At 41.1% G+C, this 14232-nt stretch overlaps 1 protein-coding gene across 1 annotated transcript in view; it reads right to left on the reverse strand.

Annotated features, from left to right (window-relative positions):
* Positions 1 to 14232, reverse strand: part of CDHR1 (cadherin related family member 1) — a 283238-nt gene that overhangs the window by 229274 nt on the left and 39732 nt on the right. The window contains exons 5-6 of the mRNA XM_077257202.1: positions 5282 to 5371; positions 3979 to 4065 (exon numbers count right to left, since the gene is read on the reverse strand). Coding sequence (XP_077113317.1) covers positions 3979 to 4065; positions 5282 to 5371 — 177 coding nt within the window. The remainder of the gene's footprint in view (positions 1 to 3978; positions 4066 to 5281; positions 5372 to 14232) is intronic.

Here is a 14232-nt window from a genome sequence, read left to right on the forward strand (position 1 = left end):
AATGTTTTTAAATTAAAATAAAAGAAAGAAAAAACTATTATCTTACCCCATCAAAAAGCTGTAAAAGAATGTTACATTAGTAGGAACTTGGTAGGTTCACCCATGGAAAGAAATTTGCATAAATAAACAGTAATATTGTTGTAACACAAACACTTTTCACGCTGGACAAAAAAAGTTGAAAAACCTTGTTTGATATTATACATATTATAAGTTGTATATTTAAACTGACCTCTTTGTTTGTCGTGGGTGACAAAAGAAAAATGTGCTATTAATGGTTATAGGAAGTAGAATAAAATGATATCTTAATTTCTGTGATTCGATGTCTTATTCCAGAGAAGTCCACCTTTTTTCTTAAAATGTAAATGAGGTGTTAAGATCCATTGCCCGGATGTAAATCTTCCTGAGAATCTGCATCCAGAGCTTATTTTAAATTAAAAGGGGCATTACCAGTGTAATACTTGTAATGACTGATGGTCTGCTCACCTGATCTCATTGCAGGGCTGAGTGTAATGATTAGAACTAACACAGTACAGCAGAGTTGAACTCTGTCTTATTACAAACACATCTACAGCTGCAGCTCTCCTTGCATAGTGCCGTAAGCTCTGCTGTAGAGCAGTGCCTGACAAGAGCAGCCAGTGTGGGAAAGAGGAGTATTGATGAGCTGACATTTTTTTTGCAAATCTCATTAATCAAATTGCAAATTATTCTGAATATTGTTCTGAATATTCTAAAACCAGAGAATTTCAGGACATTCGATTTGATTTTTATTTGCAGCACATTGATTTGCTCCTCTCTACCAAATTACTGTACATTCTCACACAGTACAATACTGTTTTCATTGTTTCTCTCCAGTACCCCCCAACACACAGTATAATGCCTTCACAGGCTCCCTTACATACATAGTCTGATGCTGACAAACTACATTCATCCACAGACAGAATGATTACCTCACATTACATTCCTCCTTACACAGTATTATGTCTCCCACCAGTACATTCCCACACTCACAGTATGATGACCCAACATCACCCCACACAGAGTGAGGTCTGTTCCTCACTCCTATTTCCCCACACAGTTTCACGCTCTCTAGAAACTACATTCCCCCCCACACACAGTATGATGCCACAATGTACATTCCCTAATGCAAAGTATGGTTCTCTGCTTATCACAGAGTATAATGTCCCCACAGTCCAATAAATTCTCCGCTCAAAAGTATAATTCCACCACAGTCTCCCTTACCAAGTATGATGCCTGCACAGTACATTTCACCACAAACAGTGTGATAGCCTAAGTCCTACCACCATACAAGCATAACAATGGCTATCTAAGGCTAGTTTCACACTAGCGTTTACCTGATCTGCGGCAGGCTGCGGACTTCCTCCGTTATGCCCCGCCATCGGCCGCACCTCCGCTGCTAGCTCCGCCTACTTCTGCATGCGGCCCGCATGTGACCTCCGTACCTATCTTTAACATTAGGTACCCAGGTCGTGCGGCTGTATGCGGATGCTGCCGCATGCGTCGTTTTGACGATGCGGAAAAAAAAAATGCTACAGGCTGCATCCTACGCTGGTCGCCGCATCGTCAAAACGACGCATGCGGCAGCATCCGCATACAGCCGCACGACCTGCGTACCTAATGTTAAAGATAGGTATGGAGGTCGCATGTGGGCCGCATGCAGAAGTAGGTGGAGCTAGTGGCGGAGGTGCGGCCGAGGGCGGGGCTTCACGGAGGAAGTCCGCAGCCTGCAGCAGATCAGGTAAACGCTAGTCTGAAACTAGCCTAACACAACCTTGTTCCTGTGTTACTGGCCTCATATGCTGCCAGCCTAGGTAATGCCTGAAAATCTACCTAGACATCCAGGTTTGTGTAACATTTTCAGGTTACATGGCTGGCAGGTCAGTGCAGGACTTTTAAACTTTACTTAGACAGAATAGTTATGCCAGGATCTATCTGTTTCCCTTCTCCACCATTGTATTACATTGTGTCTGTGATCTGAGGAAACAGATGAAGTTGAAACTGGAAAACAATCCCTATGTCCCGTGACAGTGGGACAGCTCACCAAATTCAGGACTGTCCCACTGGATCCAGGACAGTTGAGAGGTATGTTATTATTAAAGGGAACTTGTCACCCCCAAAATCGAAGATGAGCTAAGCCCACCGGCATCAGGGGCTTATCTACAGCATTCTGTAATGCTGTAGATAAGCCCCCGATGTATCCTGCAGTACTTTGCTCTACCCTCAACAGGGCAGACAAAGTACGCCTGCGCCAGAGCCGCAGCGTGAAGACAAGAAGAGGACGTCATCGTATGAAGATAGGAGGAACCCAGACCGGACCGTGATGCCCATTGGATCTGACCGCCCCCCAGGTGAGTATAATCTAACCTCTTTTTCTCATCTTTCAGGATACATCGGGGGCTTATCTACAGCATTACAGAATGCTGTAGATAAGCCCCTGATGATGGTGGGCTTAGCTCATCTTCGATTTTGGGGGTGACAGGTTCCCTTTAAATAAGTAGTGTTTCTGTTTGGTGGGAAAATGATTTGGGGGCAGGGTGAAACAGTATTGAAAGAATGCCAGTCTCTACAATGACTACAAATCTAACCTAAGCAGACAAAAAGTAGTATAATTAGGCATCCCTATAGGAGTAGGTATGTTATTATTTTTGTGGACATTGTAGCACAAGATGTAGCTATTGTATAACTAAAAACTATAAGTGCAAGAAGAGAAAGCAAATACAGAGGAAAAAGCAATTGGGCGTCATGTCCACCTAACAAGCCTAAATATTGGAACACCTTGTCAAGACAGGAAAAAACATAAAGTACAGTAGAGAACTCAAGATCAATGTAGAATATAATTTCATGTTATAGCACTGACGTAAAAGGGTTATACAAAGATTGAAAGTAATCCCCTATCCATGAGATAGGGAATAAGTTCCTGATTGCATGAGGCTCAATAACAAGGACCCCTACTGATCCTGAAAATGAGGATTGGAGCAGTTGCCGAGCATGCGCACCTTTGCTATTGGGTGTGCCTAAATGCTGTAGAGCACAGTGCTTGGCTATCTCCGGCAGTCCCACTGAGAATGAATAGAGTAGAGATGTTATCACCTGCATAATGGATAGGGGATGAGTTCCAAACTTGGTACAACCACTTTAATAAAAAGAACTTTCTAATTTTACCTAAAAAAAGCAACTTTCTACATTTACTGCACAGGTTGAGGCAGACAGTATTTTACAATCAAAGTCTGGAGGAAAATGGCAAGTATGAAACAAATAACAGGCAAACATTTAGAGATATAAAGATCTGTAATTTTATACCTGTTGATTCTTTTTTATTATTTAGAGTAGCATAAAAAAATAAAATTGAATTTGGAAATATTGATGTAATTTAGATTTCCATTTTGTTTATTCACTTTGTGTTTTTTTAAGTTGATAAAAAATTATTAACACTTCTATTTCTGAAAACATCCTTACTTTGCAGCATTTTTTTTCACACGCACACAAATTGTATATATAGATGAATACACACTTCCTCTCTGAACAGACAATTTGCATATTTCCCAGAGGAGCATTGCAAGGTTTAAAAGTCTCCTCACCTTGGCATGTCAAGCTGAACATGTCAGTCTCTGCAGGGAGAATAATTACCTCTTACACACTGTGACATCTTAACCATCTTCCTTTTGTTTTAAATTTGAAGCTACAAATCGTTTGGATATTTCAGATAGTAACTAATCATATTCTAATATTTAATCTACTGCATATTACAAGAAACAAATTACTAACTGACCAAAAATATCAACTTACAAATTATGTTTGCAGTAAATAATAAAACTATCCAGAACTAGTCTAAGATATTTTTCTGTTGTTTGTTTTAAGGTAAACATGTGTTTTACAACAGTTACATATAAAATGTGCATATAAACACACAAAATATCAAACAGGAAATATATTTTATGTAAAAAAAAAAAAATAAAGTACCTGTACTAAATACGTAATACTTCCACCAGACCCTGTGTCTTTGTCTACTGCCTCTACTTGGAAAATGCTGCTGCCAGAAGGAGTGTCCTAGAAAACACAACATACATGTAATCACTGTGGGATTAATACAATTTAATTGCTCTGATTTTTCAAGTTCCTTTTGATTCCAGCCACTTTCAGCACGCCCTTCACCGCCTCTTTTTAAATACCATGGAATCATAATGATAACTGTGGTACAAACTTCTTATTAACCCCTTATTGACGCTGTGAATTTAAATTTTTGTGCTTTCGTTTTTTCCGCCACATCACCATTAGTGATCAATAAGGGGATAACTTATATGCCGTACTGTATATACTCGAGTATAAGCCGACCTGAGTATAGGCCGAGGCACCTACTTTTGCCACGGAAAACTGGGTAAGCTTATTGACTCACGTATAAGCCAGGTATGCATTGTCCCCCTGATCCTGGTTTGCAGCTCCCCCTGTCCTGTCTTGGTATGTGGCTCTCCCTGTCCTGTCCTGCTATGCGTGGCTCCCCCTGTCATGTCCTGGTATGTGGCTCCCCCTGTCCTGTTCTGGTATATGGTTCCCTGTCCTGTCCTGGTATGTGGCTCCTCCTGTCCTTTAAAGGTATGTGTGGCTCCCCTGCTGTATGCATCGCTCCCCTGGTCCAGCATTGCTCAGCTCCCCCCAGTCCACATGGCTCGGCTCTCTTGTCCCCCATGGCTCGGCTACACCATTCCCCTGGTTGTATGCATGGCTCACATTGCCCCCCCTCCCCATCATAGTCACCCTCCTTGCGCCTGCATCTCCCTTATCCCGGCGCCGGCGTCTCTCCTCTTCTCAGCGGTCACATGGTACCGCTCGTTAAGGTAATTAATATGCGCTCCATGCCCATGGGAGTGGATACCCATCCATATTCATTACCTTAATGAGCGGTACCACGTGATCCACCGGCGCCAGGATAAGGGAGATGCAGGGAAGGAGATGCAGAGATGGAGGGTGAGTATGATGTCTTCTGTTAGCCGGCGCCGCTCCCCCCCCTCCCCCGACAGCGTTCTGGACAATTGACTTGTGTATAAGCCGAGGGGGGTTATACACAAGTATATACAGTACTACAGTAGTTCATCCCCTTTAAGGAAAATTGACAGAGTCTATTGATAGATCGTGAAAACACATTCCCTCATTATTCTAGGAACATCTTTTAGTTTGAATATTTCCTATACATTCATAGACACTGAAAACTGAATAAAAACTGTTGTTTCAGCCCACCAAGAAACCTATGAAAGGAGTTTAACTATACCTCAAGAACAGTCACAATGTAAGGTGTGTTGAGAAACTCTGGGCTCTCATCATTGGCATCTGTCACCAGAACTCGGACTCTCTCAGACACCTGTAACAAGTTCAGAAAAATAGAGCATAACATAATTTCAGTGTTTTCAGCTTTTATGGTCTCTGTAGCTTTGATCACTAATATTTTGTAGATATCCTAAGGGTTTAAAGTGGATCTGTCATCTGAGTGACTTGTCCTATTTAAAGTCAGCATATCCCAAGGTATGTTCTCCTAATAGCCCAAATAGCACATAATGCACAATTTAGATAATTGGAACTATCACAGAATACAGATGGCTCAGGCTGCTGTATTAATGTGGGGACATTACCCAAATGTCCTCTTTGCAGTGATTAAATGGTGAGCTAAAACTAATATTACCATGCAATGCATAAGAACTATTCCCATGCAGGGCATACAGAACAAAACTGTAGATTCATCAACTCCTTCACCCTGGGCAATTTTCCTTCTTTGCATTTGTTTTTTGCTCCTGTTCTTTCCAGAGACATAACTTTTTTATTTTTCCATCAATATGGGCATATAAGGGCTTTTTTTTTGTGGGACGAGTTGTAATTTTGAACATCGCCATTGGTTTTACAGGTGCATCTCACAAAATTAGAATATCATCAAAAAGTTAATTTATTTTAGTTTTTATTTAGTTAGTTAGTCTTTAGTTTTTAGTTAGTCTTTAATACAAAAAGTGAAACTCACATATTATATAGAGTCATTACAAACAGAGTGATCTATTTCAAGTGTTTATTTCTGTTAATGTTGATGATTATGGATTACAGCCAATGAAAACCCAAAAGCATCATCTCAATAAATTAGAATACTTTATAACCCCAGCTTAAAAAAATGATTTTAAAATCCGAAATGTAGGCCTACTGAAATGTATGTTCAGTAAATACACTCAATACTTGATCGGGGCTCCATTTGCATCAATTACTGCATCAATGCGGCGTGGCATGGAGGCGATCAGCCTGTGGCACTGCTGAGGTGTTATGGAAGCCCAGGTTGCTTTTATAGCAGCCTTCAGCTCCTCTACATTGTGGGGTCAGGTGTCTCATCTTCCTCTTGACAATACCCTATAGATTCTCTATGGGGATAAGGTCAGGCGAGTTTGCTGGCCAATCAAGCACAATGGACCTACACTAGCAGATGACATGGCTCCCAAAACCATCATTGATTGTGGATACTTCAAGGTCCCAGAGTCTGGAGGATGAGTGGAGAGGCACACAATCCAAGCTGCTGCTTGAGGTCTAGTGTGAAGTTTCCACAATCAGTGATGGTTTGGAGAGCCATATCATCTACTGATGTAGGTACACTGTGTTTTATCAAGACCAAAGTCAGAGCAGCCGTCTACCAGGAAATTTAAGAACACTTCATGCGTCCCTCTGCCGACAAGCTTTTTAGATATGGAGATTTAATTCTCCAGCAGGACTTGGCACCTGTCCACACTGCCAAAAGTACCAATACCTGGTTTAAAAACAACAGTATCACTGTGCTTGATTGGCCAGCAAACTCGCCTGACTTTTACCCCATAGAGAATCTATGGGATATTGTTAAGAGGAAGATAAGAGACACCTGACCCCACAATGTAGAGGAGCTGAAGGCTGCTATAAAAGCAACCTGGGCTTCCATAACACCTCAGCAGTGCCACAGGCTGATCGCCTCCATGCCACGCCGCATTGATGCAGTAATTGATGCAAAAGGAGCCCCGACCAAGCATTGAGTGCATTTACTGAACATACATTTCAGTAGGCCAACATTGCGGATTTTAAAATCATTTTTTTTAAGCTGGTGTTATAAAGTATTATAATTTACTGCGACAATGACTTTTGGGTTTTCATTAGCTGTAAGCCATAATCATCAACATTAACAGAAATAAACACTTGAAATACAGTAGATCACTTTGTAATGACTCTATCTAATATATGAGTTTCATTTTTTGTATTGCAGAATTGAAATAAATTTGTAATGACTATCTATTATAGGAGTTTCACTTTTTGTATTGCAGAATTGAAATAAATTAACTTTTTGATGATATTCTAATTTGGTGAGATGCACCTGTACCATATTTTCTACTGGAAAATAAGAAAAAAAAAATCCAAGTGCAGTGACATTGCAAAAAAAAGTGCAATTCCACAATTGTTTTCTTTTGTTTTTTATCATGTTCACCAAATGCTACAACTGACCTGCTATTATGATTCTTCAGGTCATTACAAGTTTGTATATACCAAACATGTATAGGTTCTTTTTTATTTAAGTGGTAAAAAAAATTCCAAAGTTTATGCTAAGTATTTTTTGCTGCGGTTCTCTGACTTGCTATTTTGCCTGCTATTGTCCATGTTGGTTTTGTACTTTTGTTTCAGTTGCTGCCTCTATTATACTTTGCATTAATATATGTCTTGAGGACATTGTGCATTTAGCATAGTGCACACATGGGATATGGGATATATCTTTTTCCCCTCTTCTTGTCCTTCATTATATTTGATTCTGTTGAATCTTGCTCATATATTATTCCACCTAGCTCTTTTGTGTTTACATGCTTTTGCCTCTACTTTATATGATCCACAATCCTGTTCTGGGACCATTAGCAACCATATCATAGCTTGTTTTGGCTTGTGGTTCTTGGGAGCCATGTTTGGTTTTCTTTTATAAAATGCTTTTCATTTGTTTGTTTCTCATATGTTAATCATACTTTTATAAAACGTCTCTTATTTTGGTCCTCCCTGTTTTTGCATACCTTTCTTGCACTTTCCATGCGCTGTACATTTACATCATATGTCATAAAGTGGTTGAAGCTTATCTTTTTCTTTTATTTTATCATAAATGGTAACATCACGTTTCGGATGTGCAAGATGTTCTGAATTCACAAACAGGAATAGAGCTGTTCTGGCTTTAGAAAGGCATTGCATAGCCGAAACATGATGTTGTCTTTTAACATGAAATGAATAAAATTTAAAGGAATTATGCAGGACTTAAGTTATTTTTTCCTATGGGACTTGGAACTTACAACCACGAAGTTGAAAACTAGCTGCCTGTTTTGCCCTGTGATGATCTCTTTCGGCTCAGCAGTAACGCTCCTGCTTAATTTCACCACACATTAACAGTGCAGCTCCTTCTCTTACGCTCTGCTGTCAATTGGGCATCACTGCCAATGTCATGCTGATTGATAGCTGGCTCCTTGCAGTTAGGCTGCTGCCAATCTGCATCACCTCATCAGTGACGTACCGACAACTGAGCAGAGAAGTGGAGAAGATGCTGCTCTGTCAACGTCATCGAAAGAAGTAGAATCGGTGTGACTTCTCTGTGATGGCATAAATCATTGACTGGTGGAACAGGCAGGTAGTTAGCAAGTTCTTAACCCCACAGGACAAAATAACCATTGTCCCTGATAATCGCTTTAAGCGTTATAGCCTTTCTGGTGCTTTATATCTTGTCTTACATGTGAAAGTTTGGAGCAGGGATGAATCGCTACATTACATCTGAAGGAAGGCAACAATGACTAAGAAATTTACTTGATTTCAACTCCATAGATTCTAATTATAAGCTTAAATAAAACTATCATACAGTTATCAAATGTCATTATTCCCTATTCCACTATATAGTAGAAATAAACCACCACCCAGATTCCAAACACTGCTATACAGTACATACATACTATCTCATATGACTACATCACATATCATGAAGGGGTTAAACACTCCGGAAATTGTACATAGTAAATCCTTATACTTGTCCATTTTTACTGTGTCTAAATATCTATTACAAGAACTGACAGTACACTTGCTTTTCAATATATCCCACCCCATCACAGGTGCGATTGTACAGAGTTTTGGCTGCAGAGATTATGTCACATCAACAGTTCACATCACTGCTGCAACCAATCACTGAACTCAGCAGCTCTGCAGCAATTACAGGCTGCAGCTATGACATCAATAACGATAAATAAATGAAGAAAATATGGCCATAAATATAACAATATGTCTATCAAAACTTTATTGTTACTATAATAAATTAATGTACTAGCAAAAGTGTATTTATTGTCTCCATGTTTGCATTGTATTTATGCTGATAACAATGTCAGCTGGTTTATGAAGACTAGTATAAAATAATAATGGTGTCCACTTAGTTGTATTTGTGGGAATGTTTATACCTATAATCAGTATGTCCAAGAGCAAATACATTATATACTTGAATATAATTAGTGAATCATCTACAAGAGTTCACTAAACTGATTCTACTCAGTCAAATACTGGCCGCTGTCCCATTTACCCTGAAGAATTTGCCAACATTATAGAAGGCATTTGTGAGTCTTTGAGATAGCTGTAACCTCTTCAAATCAGCTGGCAGTGTCTGCCCTATGAGGGTTTATAAAAGGAGTTGTCAGGGACTTGCATATTGTTGACCTATCTGTAGACAAGCAGTAGATAAACTGCAGTTCTTGTTAGTGGCCACTAAACCATGTATGGAGCTACAGTGATCTGCTCCATGCTTTGTTTATTTCTGGCTGCTACTGGAGCATACTGTGACATGTAATAGTATGGCCAACCCTGATGAAAATTACTGTTATTGTAAACAGCTAAGCAAGTTGAAGATGAAATTATCTCTAAAAGGCTTCACAAAGGACAGCGGAAGTGGGAATACAACAGTTTTGAACATAAAGTCCCACTTCCAACTGTAATTTAAGCAATGAGGAAAAAGGTACCTGAAAGTCTGGGAAACCTCCTTGATAGTTACCCAGACTTAGGCATTTCCCAGCACATTGGGGATCGGAGGACAGGAGGGACAGCCCTTTTTCCAGTGTCCCAGACTACTGCAGTAGAAGCAAAGTTTCCCTTCCTTTTGACGTCTCCTCTTTTTTCTTGACAGTGGTGGTCCCCACCTCCATTGGCTCAGAATGTGGTGTAACATTGGGATTACTCGGGAATAGAGGAACTTCCCTCTGTATAACACCCCTCTCCCGCAACCTACGATCCATACGGATGGCCTGAGTTATAGCCTCCAAGGAGAGAGGAGGTGGATGGAGAGCCAGAGTGTCCTTCAGATGATCAGACAGTCCTCTCTGGAACTGGCACCTGAGCACAGAGTGGTTTCTGGACACCTCCGGGGACTATCATCTAAACTCCGAGCAATACCACTTGGCTGAGAGCTTCCCCTGAGCAAGGCCCATGGTAGTGTCCTCTGCCACCCTGACATGATCCGGTTCATCATAGATAAATCCTAAAGCCTCAAGAAACCTATCCACAGACATCCGTTAAGGGGCAGTAGGGGGCAGCGAGAAAGCCCAAGATTGGGGACCCTCCCTGAGTAAGGAGATAATTATCCCCACCGGCTGACTCATCCCCCAATGATCGAGGTCTGAGTGAAAATAATAATTTGCAACTCTCCTTGAACACACAAAATGTATCCTTCTCACCAGAAAAGGTGACAGGAAGCTTAACCGAGGGTTCAGGGAAGTGTAAAGTGACATCTATGGAATCACCAGGCTTACTGGCAACATGAGAGGTGGTGCCCTGCACAGCCTTGACAGTCTCAGTCAATTCTTTCTGTAATTGAGTTTGGGATGTGGCCAGAGCCCTGTGTTCCAAGATAATTCCCGCATCATCTGCGTCAAACTGGACACTGGATCCGCTAGATTACGGATCGGATCCATGATGAGAGAAAAAAATGAAATGCCCCTTTTAATTTCTAGGGTCAGTTATAATGTAATGCTGCCATAGCGCAGTATGCCCAGCCTCCACCAGGGGGAGCTGGTGGAGGAAGAAAGGTTGCACTCACAGTGTAGCACCACCATACGGCATTGCAGATGCCACAAGGTGACAAGATCAAGATCAGACAAGCCGAGTCACTAAGGGTCAGGAAATGCAGTACCAGAGGAAACAGCAACAAACATGGTCAGATGCAAGCCAGAGAAGACAAAAGCCAGACAGGAACAGAAATGCCAGAAACATGAAACAGACAAACAAGTCAGCGGTCAAGCCAGGTCAGATACCAGGAGGTCAGAGCATGGGGAACAAACATTAAGTCAAGCTGGGTAGCAGGAGTGGGAAAGCATGAAGAGTGAGCAAGCAGAGGACAAATCAGGGAGTAATGGGATCAGCCACTCAAGCCTGGGCAGAAACTATAACTGACACTGCCTGCATAGTTACATAGTTATTAAGGTTGAAGGAAGACTGTAAGTCCATCTAGTTCAACCCATAGCCTAACCTAACATGCCCTAACATGTTGATCCAGAGGAAGGCAACAAAAACCCATGTGGCAAAGAGTAACTCCACCATGGGGAAAAAAATTCCTTCCCGACTCCACATACGGCAATCAGACTAGTTCCCTGGATCAACGCCTTATCAAGGAATCTAGTGTATATACCCTGTAACATTATACTTTTCCAGAAAGGTATCCAGTCCCCTCTTAAATTTAATTAATGAATCACTCATTACAACATCATACGGCAGAGAGTTCCATAGTCTCACTGCTCTTACAGTAAAGAATCCGCGTCTGTTATTATGCTTAAACCTTCTTTCCTCCAGACGTAGAGGATGCCCCCTTGTCCCTGTCTCAGGTCTATGAATAAAAAGATCATCAGAAAGGTCTTTGTACTGTCCCCTCATATATTTATACATTAAAATAAGATCACCCCTTAGTCTTCGTTTTTCCAAATTAAATAGCCCCAAGTGTAATAACCTATCTTGGTATTGCAGACCCCCCAGTCCTCTAATAACCTTGGTCGCTCTTCTCTGCACCCGCTCCAGTTCAGCTATGTCTTTCTTATACACCGGAGACCAGAACTGTGCACAGTATTCTAAGTGTGGTCGAACTAGTGACTTGTATAGAGGTAAAATTATGTTCTCCTCATGAGCATCTATGCCTCTTTTAATGCATCCCATTATTTTATTTGCCTTTGTAGCAGCTGCCTGACACTGGCCACTGAATATGAGTTTGTCATCCACCCATATACCCAGGTCTTTTTCATTGACGGTTTTGCCCAGACAGCAGCGTGCAGAAATAACAGATCCCAGAATGAGGCAGAGGAAAGTTAACCCCTGCATGACCAGATCGAGGAGAGCATAGCAAGAAACAAACTTCAGCCTGGATCATGACAGTGGTTTCTCCTGCCTGTGGGTGCTCAAATGTTTTTGCATCAGTGCACTCCATCTCCTTATGACCTTCTTTAATGCTGCACATTGACTGGCCTGAATAATTATAAGGGAACATAAGCAGTTCCTCGGAGTGGCCAGCGTTGAGGTCATATGTCTCCTGGGACTCTTGATAGGGGGGAGGAAGGAGGATCAGGTTGAGGATTGTGAGGCCCAGCCACTTGGTTACTGACACTGGACCATATGGAAGACTTGGTGGTGCTACTTGTCAAAATACTGGAGCCTTTGTCTGCCATCCAACCCACAACATCCTCACACTTGTCTGGGTTCGGTAGCACGCTGACCAAATTTTGACAGGAAGCTAGAATGAGATACAGTCACCTTCTGATCTTTCACATGGCCTTGGCGGACACCACCACATTCATGTCCAAATTCCTTGACGTCTCTCTTTCCCATATTGAATGTATTATGAAAGAAAAATTTCCTGGCTTTATTTTTCACAAGTACTTTCACAGAGGTGGTATGTACAAATTCCCTGTATCTAGCAATGTGTGAGTGTTTTTTTCAGATATCAGCTTTGTTACACACAGCAACAGCAGACTCATGAAAATAGCAGGTGAATAGGTTTTTTATATTGCCTTTTTGACACACGGCAACAGCAGAGTAAGGAAAATTATTGGCATTGTTAAATTGTGACGTTTGCGCATCTCTACAGGCTTTGCAGAAGTCGCACAACTGCTAGATAAACATACACTATTTTTTTAACAAATAGAAAATTAGTTTTTTTTTATATTACCTTTCTGGCACATGGCAATAGCAGAGTAAGAAAAAATATTGGCACAGGTAAATTGTGACATTTGCGCATCTCTGCAGGCTTTGCAGAAGTCGTACAACTTCATGATATCACCTAAATGCCTGCCTTTCCCTTGTATTAAATCTCTCCCTATGTTATCTCCACCTAGCAGTGAACTAATCTTTACTCTTAATAGCTCTTAAAAGAGCTTTTTGTAATCACAAACTTTCCCTATATGCTGCATTCACTCTCCCTATGCTCACACTACGCTCACACTATGCACTTTCCGGTCCTAATGTGTAAATATCCCCTATGATACTGTAAGGCCAGCCAATCACAGAAATGCTACACCAAAGATGGCGCCGGCATTACTGTGATTAACACGCAAGTCCAGCATGTTCATTGGCTGCAAATAAAGTGCAAAACATGCTGGGCAGGTCATTCGAATAACTTCCACTTCAGCTTTTATACAGATGGTGTTATGTTTGCATCAAGAATTTGTTGGAATGTCTTGGAATCCATTCTACCCTCTACCTGTGAAATGTTCCCAATGCCATTGGCTGCAACACAACCCCAAAACGTGATTGATCAACCTCCATGATTAATGGTTGGTGAGTTCTTCTTTTTGTCTTCCAGACCTTATCTTGACCACCACTGTTCCCATTAACTGCCATTTCTTAATTATATTTCTAACAGAGGAAAGGGCTACTTCAAAACACTTTGCTATCTCCTTATAGCCTTCACCTGCTTTGTGGCTGTCCACCATTTTCTTTTTCAGAGTGCTAGGCAGCTGCTTAGAAGAACCCAAGGCTGCTTTTTTTTGTCACAAGGTTAGAGGGGGCTGGGTTTTTATAAAGCTTGGAAATTTGCTCATGACGATAGTCAGCAAGCCATAACCCTAACAGGCTAATTAAGAATTGAAACCTTGGCCACAGTTATCTGAGCACAGAACGTTCCGAGGTTCGACAAACTTTTTGCATTGATCCATTTTCTTTTTGTAATTATTAAAATGAAAAAAAAAGACAATGTAT

This window comes from Ranitomeya variabilis, chromosome 4, assembly GCF_051348905.1.
Source record: "Ranitomeya variabilis isolate aRanVar5 chromosome 4, aRanVar5.hap1, whole genome shotgun sequence".
Taxonomy (NCBI): domain Eukaryota; kingdom Metazoa; phylum Chordata; class Amphibia; order Anura; family Dendrobatidae; genus Ranitomeya; species Ranitomeya variabilis.